At 42.5% G+C, this 12,525-nt stretch overlaps 1 protein-coding gene across 4 annotated transcripts in view; it reads right to left on the bottom strand.

Moving 5' to 3' along the window:
* PCDH7 (protocadherin 7) overlaps positions 1-12,525 on the bottom strand; it is a 379,420-nt gene that overhangs the window by 216,233 nt on the left and 150,662 nt on the right. Inside the window, exon 2 of one of the 4 annotated variants that reach the window (XM_081019824.1) lies at positions 6,353-6,569. The exons of 1 other annotated variant lie outside the window; for it this stretch is intronic. In XM_081019824.1, the coding sequence (XP_080875950.1) occupies positions 6,353-6,569 (217 nt within the window). The remainder of the gene's footprint in view (positions 1-6,352; positions 6,570-12,525) is intronic. 2 more of the 4 variants (XM_081019825.1, XM_081019826.1) reach the window with 2 other exon arrangements.

Raw genomic sequence — 12,525 nt, 5'->3', positions numbered from 1 at the left:
GTTGTGCTTTTTGGTGTTCATGGCAACTTCCACTTCAATGGCCCAGGTTAACATCCAATTGTGTTTTCTTGCAAGTGTTTAGTGGGTCTGGACATTGGAGTCCTCATCAAATGCATCTGGTGAGTATGTATTTTTCGCTCTATAAGACACACCAGACCACAAGATGCACCTAGTTTTTGGAGGAGGAAAACAAGAAAAAAAATATTCTGAATCTCAGAAGCCAGAACAGCAAGAGGGATCGCTGCACAGTGAAATCCCTCTTGCTGTTCTGGCTTTTGAGATAACTGTGCAGCCTGCATTCGCTCCATAAGACGCACACACATTTCCCCTTACTTTTTAGGAGGGAAAAAGTGAGTCTTATAGAGCAAAAAATACAGTACACTGTGAACCAGCTTTGTGATAATGACACCCCCATTTTAAGGAGCTCAAGGACCTCCCCTTACTGACATGGAAAAAGGACCTCGTTTTCAATCTCATGCGCAGCTTGCATTGAAAATGCAGTGGGGGAATGAGAGAGCTTTAGCTTATTGCATGGGAAATGATCTAAAATCTAGTTTAAATGCATCCATATCAATCATTAAGAAAAAGCCATGGAACAGTGGTTGAAGGAAAGCTGTGAATATCTGAAGTCATAACTATTAGGAGTGCAGACAGGGTTTCTTAAAAAAAGAAAAAGAAAAGAAAGATAGATCCCACGGGGGAGAAGGTAGGGAATGAAACATTCAGTGCAGTCCCTGATTAAAAGCGAGTCATGCAAGATGCTACACCAGAGCAGCTACAGATCACCTAGGTTCCAATTAAATGGGACAAATGAATGGCTGACAAGTTTCAGATCCCATGCTTTTGATGTCAGAATAATCCATTAAATACAAGAGATGAAACTATGTAGAACGTATGCAGTACAGAGCTACTCCAGAAGCTGGTGGGGCAGGGTTAAAAGCTGGAATTGAAGCGCGGGGAAAAATTGGGGGGGGGGGACCTCACTCAAATGTCAAATGTAACATTTACAGACTAGCAAAAGTGCATTGCCTCTTGTTCTGTCATTACCTACAGGCGAGTGCCAACAAGAATTACTGGAGGCAGATGACATGCCGCTACTGAAAAGTCAAGTCTAGACAGTGACAGCAGAAGAACCGTTTGGTTTGGCATAGTTTTCATCACAATGTCACCCACTTTCTGGAGGGCTCAAGTTAATCTTTCATACCTACAGGGAAGCTCCTCTTGCCTCACTTCAGCTGTGCATTACTAGTGATCCCAATGAGGTGATGTGTCTCCATCTCCATTAAGGAAAACATCCATCAAGATGAATGGGGCTTGGGTGTGCATTGTTATGTGGATACATATTGACTGTATGGGTGGAAAAGACTTGTTGAATTGTGAGATTTATTTTATTTTATATTTTTTTAAACCCTCCTAATCCAAACACTTTATGCCATTTCACACATGGCGTTTTCCTACATGAATACTGCTTCTGTTAAAAAAAAAAAAAAAAAGAAACAAAACGGCCTCTGCAATGACGCAAATGAAATACATAAACATGTACCTCGAGCTGTTTACCAAAATGGAAAGCTGCTACATATTAATTTATTCATTGCCTAGCAATTTGAAACAAAGAGTCAAACCAGAAGAAAGAGAAGATGTATTTGAGTACTGATGGCATGCATATATATATATATATATATATATATATTGCTTTCATCCAGAAAGTGCTGAAGTGGAGGCTAAATTAGACATCAAGCTAATTTTGTTTGGAATATCTTCATGCTACCTTTCCATGGCCTGGGGCACCGGTGTATAACAGAAGATTCTTTAGCAGCTGAGGTTGATCACACAACTGATCAGCTCCTAGACTGCCTCTAACTACTAATGCACAGAGGTTGGCTCTCTTTTTCTCCAGTACATTTTCAATAGCTGGGATAGGTTCTCTGGGATTTTTGCATTCTAGCCGATTGCCAGGTTTGCAACTATGCTCAGACCAGCCCCATTTCCCCACTCCTGTTTACCATGTGTATTATAATCATCATTATCTTCAGTTAACTTAATTGCGATTATACTCTGCATATTATGTTCCTCGCTCAAAAATGGATTTAACCAATATAACGCAGAGCTAAATCATTGTTGCTCTTATCTTCATCTGCAATCATTTTAACAGCAAAACAGCTTGCACATCCTGTTGCTGCCTTTCTGTGGACCAACAACAGCATTTACAACCCTATCGTCAGTTTGGGACAAATGTGCCATTTTCATGATGGGAGAGCAGAAAATTGTAGATACTGGTATACTCCTGGCTTTTAAAATACCCCTTCCTTCAAGTATAAAAGCCAGAGCATGATGTAGCATTTCTGTTGCGCTACTATTATTTTAAATAATTATTATTATTTCTCTAACCACTGCTCTTTGTGTAAAAAAAATAAAAAAAAATGTCTTGAAGCAACAGTTCAAGCACTACCTCTTTGCTTGGTTTGGGTTTAACATTAAACTTTGCAACAATGACCCTGCAAAACAATTAATCTCATAGCCCAAAGCCTTAAAAACTAGCCAGGTGACAAGCTCTACTGGTGGTAACATCTAAGGAGAGCAGGAATCAACGCAGCTTCCGTGCATTTCGGAGCATTGAGATCATGTATATCTGTGGCTAGTTCACTAGTTCTACACACTGAGTGACCACTGTTGCAACAATTAACGCTGCAATTCTGTGTGCACTTACCAGAAGTAACTCTCAAGGAGTTCAGCAGGACATATTTCCACCTGAACATGCAATAAGTATATGACGCAGAAAGGAAGTTTCAAGCCAAGACCTCCAGTGATCAGCCTTTGGTGCCTTAACTCCTGGGCCAGCAGCATTCTAAGCCATCAGCCAGATTATATAGACAATGACACCTAATCTAGGCACTGGCGGAGGAAGAGGTGTGCGGGGGGAGCGCACCGCCCCCGGCAGCACAATCCCCTACGGGTGGTGCGCCACACCCCCAGGATGTGCACCAGCCCCGCCGAACCTGCTCTCCACCCCCCCCCCGGTGCCAGAGCATGAATCACTGCCACTGCTTCTAGGCTGAGTGCTGATAACCACAGCTTGAAGATGCTGATCTCCCAAACCAATGGAGAGGCACCAGGCCTTATACAGACCTTTGTTTTATGCCAGTCAATAAAACTGAGCAACTGATCACATCACATGACACTAGACCCATATCTGGCTTCCAGCTGCTCCGTGACTACATCTTCTGCTCCGGTCATCAGTTCCTGCCTGCCTGATCCAGTATCTGAATTCCATCTTATTCAGAATCACATCACTGGTCTCTGGCCCTTGTGACCACTGCATTACTTGTCTCATGTCAGACCAAGGAAATTCTGTCTGTGGTATGATTGTTTTCCACCTAGTCATTTTGACACTTTGGCACCCTATTTGCAAAATTTAACAATTCCAAAATGCAGGCGCGCTTTCCCTTTCGCAAGATTGAATATGCTGCCTTCGGCTGTACTTGAGGGTCGATTTCAAAAAGCTCTACTGGAAAAATGGTTTTGTCTCTGTGGAGATGGCAGTAGCTTGTGTGCTTTTGGCTTGCACTCTTTATAAAGATTTGAGGAGTGAGGTCATTACCCTTCTATTATTGTCCGTGCCAGGTCACTCAACCATTGCTACTGTGTCCTTTCTTTTAGCAGAACAAGATTATCAAGCAACAGCAAAAACTGCAAGGGTTTTAGTGGGGGCAATTAGAATAAAATCTATTATTTGATTATTGATGTAAACCCCCAAAATGTATTTTCTGTAGTTAAGCTTTTACCTCTAGCTTCAGTACATTTTATTTTATTTTATTGCCATGGCTAGTGGCAGATGCAAATAAAGATTCTTCTGATTATATGGTGACCTGTCAGAAGCAAGGCCAAGACCAGACTACAGCCAAGTACACTAAACTCTTACTTTAAAAAAGAAGAGAAAAGCTATGAGAGATAAAAAGGAAGAAGAAGAAGAGGATCTTGGGGAAGGGACACAGCTCAGTAGAAACATATTTCTTTAAATGCAGACAATCCCAGGTTCAGTTCCTGGCATCTTCAGATATGGCTGGAAATGTTCCCTGACTAAAATTCTGGCAAGCCACTGTGAGTCAATGTTGACCTCAATGGGTTGTATGTTCCAATGGTGTGACTTGGTATAAACCAATTTCTCCGCTCCTAATTTCCTACATATTTGTGTGGTGAAGAAGTAACTGCAACAAATGTTCTTGAAATACAACATGTATCAATTTAATTTTCAGTTTAATTGGAGGCCTTCAAACATGGCTGTTTATCTTTAGCACCACAACAAAATCATCTTTGTTCTGTCCTTGAAAAAATGGCACCTCGGTGCTCGACTCTTTGTAAAACAAATGGCGCAATCAGAACCTGCAAAGTTATGTAGTGTCTCTAATGCTTATACTTATATATATTATTATTATAATACTTTTTTCAGAAGTATAATTGAAAAACCTCCCCCCAATTCACAGAAAATGTTCTGCTTTTGTTGTCTTGATATTTCTATTTTAAGGGAAACAAAACCATGAGAACAATTAATTATTTGCTGATATAAAATCTCCAAAGGAAAGTAAAACAAATACTTTGACGGAATCAGTGACTCTATATATGGTTCCAAACAAGTCCGATACACCATTCCGCTCATGCTCTTACATCTATACAAATGTCATCTAGACATGCATTGTTTCATATGGTACCATTAGCTTGTACTCTGGCATTCAATAACCTACTCTGTGGGTATAACTATGAAATCAATATAATTGACTTCAAAAGATTTCAGATCTAGGCAAATAAAAGCATGGGGCAATGGATTGTTAAGACCTATTCAAGACACACTGAAAAAAAATAACTGGGAACTGTTGCTATTATATTGCTATTTTCTTCATACTACACACCAATAATGAAATATTCTGGGGGGGGGGGGGATACTGAAGTCATTTAGTGGTGTGGAAACTAAATACATTGCTGCAAACACATTGGATTTTTTTTTTACCCTTGGTAACAATAAACCCACACAACGTTTTCTTCTTTTTTATTTTATTTTATTTTATTTTTTCATTTTTATAACCCATTTAAAGATAAATGTAAAACCCCCACAAATCCTCCAAAACAGGATTCGACTTCCCGGCAATTCTGACACAATGAAATAAATACCAAGCCCTCCTTTGTCAGGAAGGGAGTATGGATTCATCCTTATTCATGGCTATCCTGTGCTCTCACACTGGACACAATACATGCACAGGAGGGCAGTATCATGCAGACACCCAAAGACCGGGGCACAGGCAGGATTGGACTGAGAAACGGCACTAGGGACTGGAGCAAGGCGCTCAACCTCTGCAGGAAAGGGGCAGCTGGGATCCCTGATGTATATATTTCCCTAACCACCCACGCTAACCTTAGCCACTTCTTTTAATAATCTGTCCCTCTGTTGGAATTTGGGATTACAGAATACCATTATGGGGGGGAAATGGAAATCAAAAATTCTGATACAAAAGGGAGACTAAGCAAGTTGTTCTCATTGCTGTCTCCAGCCACCAGCTATTAACTGGTGAGTAAGCACAGAAATGGAGCCGAAGATTCAATATTGTCTGCCATGGAAGAGTTGATGTTTTTGGTACTTTGCCTTCCATAGCGGACAACAATATATGGCCACACACACAAACACACACACTCCTTTGTATCGCAGACTTTCTTACAATTCCCACCTCCCGATGCTGCAACCTCCGCCCCTTGCTATGAGCAGAATATAGGAAGTAAGCAACATACACTCTATTTTGAAAACCCTGTGCATGCAAGCAGGGAAGAGACAACAATCTAAAAGGAAAGTTGAATTTCTATTTTCTACTAGCTAATGCTGAACATATACAGTTCCTGGATGATAATAATAAAAGGCGCACAACTAAAAAGAAATTATGTCTACATATTATTTTTAAAAAATAAGAATTTAAATAGGTTTCATCGGCTATGTGCTGATATTTTTAGATGTATTTATTTAACTGTGTCATTAATACTGTTTAAATATGCTTTATAGTTGCATGTTTCTCTCCCCTCCCCCATCTTAATCAACCTGGTCGGGTTAATATTAGGAGCATGATCCAATCAAAACTTAAGCACATTCACGTCCCAGTTATTTCCGTTAAAGGTTCAGTGTCGATGTTTACATATCATCCCATTGAAATGGGCCTTAAAAGTGCCTAAAATTTGGCTGGATCCAGCCCTAAATTTAAGCTTCATCACCTTTGCATTATGAGGATGATGATTCTGACCTCTTGACAAATCTACTTCATGTTGGACTCGCTAGTGTAAATCGAGTATGTGTGTGGGGTGTTGTGTATGCCCCTACCATTTTCCATATGCTCTGCCTCACCAACACTGCCATCCGGCGTAGTCCTTTCGTAGTTGTCCTCTGGGAGTGGAAGGGCACCCAGCCGCGGCCCTGAAGAACTCTTACTGCTTGGTGTTTCTGACTCCTCCAGACCGCTGTCATAGCAACTCTGCAATGACCCTTGATGTGGGTCCTGAGGCTGACTCACAACTGAAAACGTCACTCTACGAAATGGCTGCAAAAGAAAAGATTCTGAATGTCACTTGAAAGGTAGGGTCTCCGAGAAAGCCATTCTTAACCAAGCAAAACAAAAAACATCAGGCAAAACACAGTAGACTCCCCCATACCTAAATGCTGGTTCAACAACTACACTTCATAACTGGTGCCATGATAACTATGAAGCTTCAATGGACTTCTGGTAGTCTGAGTCCTTTGAATGTCCCTGGGGCATGTACCCTACCTGCAGACATTTTAGAGCAGGCATAGGCAACCTTCGGCCCTCCAGATGTTTTGGCCTACAGATGTTTTTTTCTTGGTTAAGAATGGCTTTCTCGGAGACCCTACCTTTAGGCATAGGCAACCTTCAGCCCTCCAAATGTTTTGGCTTACAACTCCCATGTTTCCTAGCTAACAGGACCAGTGGTCAGGGATGATGGGAACTGTAGTCCAAAACATCTGGAGGGCCGAAGGTTGCCTATGCCTAAAGGTAGGGTCTCTGAGAAAGCCATTCTTAACCAAGCAAACAAAATAAAAATAAAAAAATCAGGCAAAACACAGTAGACTCCCCCATACCTAAATGCTGGTTCAACAACTACACTTCGTAACTGGTGTCATAATAACTATGAAGCTTCAGTGGACTTCTGGTAGGCTGAGTGCTTTGAATGCCCCTGGGGCATGTAAAGGTGGCTGTACCCTACCTTGCAGACATTTTAGAAGTTGCTGAATACACCAGCTGTTCTCAGAGTGTGTGTTGGATGTGCCAAGGGTAATTGGTGGGAAGTTGGGTTTCCTGTACACTTGAGTGTTAAGCAGTCGAAAATTAGTGGCTGAGTGTGCAAACTTTGTGTGAAAAGCGCTACGTTAAAAGTGATGAGAGGGAGGGAATGAAAGTTCAGTGTGTGGGGTTAGATCTGTGAGGACCCGTCCCCCCCAGGCATGTCATCACTTGATACTGGAGTCAAGTAATGAACATGCATGCAATGAAACCAGCCACAGGGACAACTGCCAGTAGATGTGCAACTCCTCAGACAATACCCATCATTACTCATGGTCAACATATTGCAACTTTCCCTAACCCTGCTCCTCTTTGTTGGCTGACAGTAACTGAGATGGAGGAACTCACAAAGTCATTGAGGATTTCTAAACATTATGAGGAAGAAACAAAATAAAAAAAAATCCTTCCAGTAGCACCTTAGAGACCAACTAAGTTTGTTATTGGTGTGAGCTTTAGTGTGCATGCACACTTCTTCAGATACCTGGTGATGTTGATAACCATGGGGATACCATTTTTAGCTGCATCCCCATGGGGGCTGCAATGGCTGCCAGGAAAGGAGAGTGGGTGAATTCCTAGACATGTATTTTCACCTGTGGGGCTCACACCCAAACCTTTGCTGCATTAGGATTCCTCTGTTAGGGACCAAAATGAATGCTGTGAGCCAAAAGTGAGTTTCTTATGACCTTAGGTGAAGTACACAGCTGAGTGCTGCCTGGTAATCAACATTTTTGGCACCTGGGTTATACTTGGGGAGAATCATGAGCTTATGGTAGGTCACTGTGCATGCCGTGACAGGAGCCATTTTGGAATCCCTCCTCTGTGCTGAAAACAAATGCCTTGGAATGCAAGATGTGTGTGTTCAATCCTACCACAATTTAAAATTGCACATCTGTCTCCACCTGAAAGGGCAGCTACAGAGGAAGGTCTCTGTAAAGCTGCAGGTTGTCCTATATTAAAGCAACTCAGGTGCAGAATTCTTCTGAATGATTTGGCCATAGACGAGTTTAGCATGAAACTTTCATGCTGTCTGGCATAAAGCTCTTCTGAGGAAAGACCAAAACGATGTAAGATTTTATAGAGTCCATAAATGTTACAGTATAGTGTGGCTACCAGTAACACTAACACACACGCGCGCACACACACACACACACACACACACATTTTAAAGATCAATGGCTGTGGTTTTGAGAACTAGACCATGTAAGCAATATATAACAGAAGGGGGGAGAGAAAAGAAAACAGTTCAGTCACTCCGCTCCTTTGGCATAAAATTTAATGCTGAGAGATTGGATGTTTTGCCAGCTGACTAAATAAAGGTTTCAAACTACGGCCGCCACAATCGACACCACACGCTTCCACTCGGATTGAGCATCCATTGGTTCTTATAATTACAGACTTGTGTTATTTCAAAATTCAAATAGCCGACACTGTTAAAACTGTATTCAATGAACTCTGACACCCAAGGGCATTCCTGGAAATGGGAAGGGTAGGGATGGTGCGAGAATCCTGGCAATGAATCCTGTCAGCATTTCGTGGACGCTGAAGAGAAACTGAGGGAAAGAACCCAGTGATCATTTTCTTCCTCTTCCACATGGATATTATTTTGCACAAGGGATGTCAAGTGTGTGAACAGGAAGCTCACAAACCCTGGCAGCAGATTTATTCATATTTTTCAGGAGCAGTGCGTGTTGCCCTGCCTGAAACCCTTGACTTCCTCACACACATTTCACTGCTCATATGTGAGCAGTTGACTGCCAGGAATGAAATTGGTGGCTGAAATTTATGTCTTGAAGTGGTTCAGGCCAAGGGTCCACGTGGCCTTGCATTCTGTTATCAGCAAGAGCCAACTAGATGCTTTTAAAGCAGAGGTGAGAAATCCCTGGAGCTCCAGATGTCATTGGACACCAACTCCCAACAGATCCAGCCAGCAAAAATACACAACATACTAACAGACAGAAACAGCAAACCCTCCATGAAGCCATCACCTACAATTCTGTGATTCTATGTCCTACTTCCCTCTTCCTGTTTGTCCCTAGCATCATCGATTTCCGTAAGTTGCTTAGAGACTTTTTCAGTTTGTGTTAACCAGCTAACAAGTTAAATAAATAAACGATCACAGTATGCTGCTTATGAATATGCAGATTCCATTGAGTTGACCACCCCCCCATGAATGTGCCTCATTCTATTCAGAGACTTTCCGGATGGCATTTTATCCATGACTAAAATTGTGGACACACCTCACTGTACCCTGAAAAAGTATCATTTTTTGTTTGTTTGTTATGGGTGTGTTTTTTATTACCTTCCAGAATAATGAAGAGGTCTTCAGAAAACAAAATCAATAGTGCCTTCTGTAGTCTCATACTTCCTTCAGTGACCAATAGTGATGCTTCAGGGATTTCCCTCCACACTCATTGGCTCTAGCACAGGCTGCATCAGAAAATACCAGCAGGCCATTATTTCCTTCCTTCTCTATTTTGAATGTTTGCTGTAAGCCATTTGGGGCACAGCTCATTGTGGGAAAGCAGCATATAAGTAAAACCAAGCAGTAAAGGTAAAGGGACCGCTGACCATTAGGTCCAGTCGTGGCTGACTCTGGGGTTGCGGCGCTCATCTCACTTTATTGGCCGAGGGAGCCGGTGTACAGCTTCCAGGTCATGTGGCCAGCATGACTAAGCCGCTTCTGGTGAACCAGAGCAGTGCACGGAAACGCCGTTTACCTTCCCACCAGAGCAGTACCTATTTATCTACTTGCACTTTGGCGTGCTTTCGAACTGCTAGGTTGGCAGGAGCAGGGACCGAGCAATGGGAGCTCACCCCATCGCGGCGATTCGAACTGCCAACCTTCTTATCGGCAAGTCCTAGGCTCTGTGGTTTAACCCGCAACGCAAGCAAGCAACAAACCCTTCCTCAGAATGTCAAGACTGTACATCAGCAAAAAGATGGTCAGTGTTAGGGTTTGAGGGGCATGTTGCTTTGAGATGAAGGCAGCAACATAATAACTAACATTTTTCAGTACAGTGGTACCTCTGGTTATGAACTTATTCGTTCCAGAGGTCTGTTCTTAACCTGAAACCATTCTTAACCTGAGGTACCACTTTAGCTAATGTGGCCTCCCGCTGCCGCCACGCCGCCAGCGCATGATTTCTGTTCTCATCCTGAGATAAAGTTCTTAACCCAAGGTACTAATTCCGGGTTAGCGGAGTCTGTAACCCAAGGTGTTTGTAACCCGAGGTGTTTGTAACCCAAGGTACCACTGTACATGTGCCAGCCTCCTCTCATAGCACACTAGTATACTCCAGTTCCTAATGTGGAAAAATCAGTGTTTTACATATAACACAATCCTATTCCATGTCTACTCAGGTGTAAGCCCCACTGAGTTCAGTGGGACTTACACCTATTATTCTTCCATACTTATTTTACATCTCTGTTTCTCTGGCATCGTTTCCTGCTCCTGGCTTATTTTTAAACAATTGTTCACACACACACACAGAGCATAGTAGTATTTGGGATGTATATTTCAGTTTGATGAGCAGATATATTGTATATTCACATAAATCTCACTGGGGTGCAAAAACCACAGCATTATTAAGGATGCGCAGCAGTTGCCATCCAGGCACGTGAAAGGAAGCACACAAAGAAAGGTCTTTGCACATCCATACTGAGCATGGTCTCATTCATAAAACATGTCTACCCACATTAGAAGTAGAACTTACTGCCAGCAGCCTTTCAACATGAGGTTTGACTGTACCACTTTGCAAAGGAATTTTATGACATGTATGAATCTTTTTTTCAGGGATTCTCTGACTTGCCTAGTCCCAAGTCATCTAGGGCTTTACACACACTTAGACTGCATAGCACTCTATGCAGCCAAAGAACAGCCAAGTTTTTTAATGTGCCGGGTGGCACTGTGGGTTAAACCACAGAGCCTAGGCCTTGCTGATCAGAAGGCTGACGGTTCAAATCCCCGCAACAGGGTGAGCTCCCATTGCTCGGTCCCTGCTCCTGCCAACCTAGCAGTTCAAAAGCACGTCAAAGTGCAAGTAGATAAATAGGTACCGCTCTGGCGGGAAGGTAAACGGTGTTTCCATGCACTGCTCTGGTTTGCCAGAAGCGGCTTAGTCATGCTGGCCACATGACCCAGAAGCTGCACGCCAGCTCCCTCGGCCAATAAAGCAAGATGAGCGCCGCAACCCCAGAGCTGGTCACAACTGGACTTAATGGTCAGGGGTCCCTTTACCTTTACATTTCCCACTGGAAATGGACTTGTGTGTCTAAGATTGTTTGGACCATGCTCCTTCCAATGTGTGATGCAAAAAGGCAACGGCAATCTTGCCCCCTCCTTTTCAGAGGGCGTAATGTTGATTTGCTACTGAGCTTTGAATGAATCACTATCAACATGCCTCCCATTTCTAATTAAATCAGTTTGAATATGGTGGAAGGTCTCAGTGGTGCTCCAGCCCCATGGAGAAAGAAATGAGGTGTGGCTCCTGCTGCTCAAACAGAAAATTCTCACATCCCACTGGAGGTATAACACTTCCAAAGAAGGAGAAAGACCATGAATTGCTTTTTATGCTTGGCTAATTCAAAAAGAAAACTCTCAGCATAGTTATATAATTCACATTTAAAAAAAAGTTTGGAACAAGTAAATTCCATGAAGCTTTGTTAGTCTCTTTACATTGTCAGGACTCACAAGCTATTTCTAGTGCTCTGACACGGCTGCTGCTACATTTATCTCTTCATTTTATTTCCATGTAAGCTGACCTGCTGACTGACTTGATTACAGTGGAGAGAAGATATTTTTGTTTTGGAAAAAAAAAATATATATGCAGGCATATTATTCCCCCAGGTCATCTCAAGTTGCTAATAACAATCTAAAACATGGCCCAGAGATAATATGAACCAGAGAGCAACTCAGTTTCAAGGGGAAAGGGAGAAGGGACGGGGGAAGTCAATTGGATTACTGTTCTTTTCGTGGACATGACACTTTGCAGAAGAAGGTGGGGGGATGCAAGAGAGTCACTAGTCCTGATTACTTTCCATCTACGGTTTGATGGGAGGGTTGAAGTAAGACAACAACCAAGGGAAGCAAGGGATGGATGCAACCAGGGTAAAATCCAGAGCATACATTTAAAGCACACTTTCACACCACTTCAAGAGTCAACAAACTGTTGACTCCTGGCCTTACAGATGTACGATT

Source organism: Podarcis pityusensis (assembly GCF_964106645.2).
Source record: "Podarcis pityusensis genome assembly, chromosome: 9".
Lineage (NCBI taxonomy): Eukaryota > Metazoa > Chordata > Lepidosauria > Squamata > Lacertidae > Podarcis > Podarcis pityusensis.
This window is presented reverse-complemented; position numbering and strand designations above follow the sequence as displayed.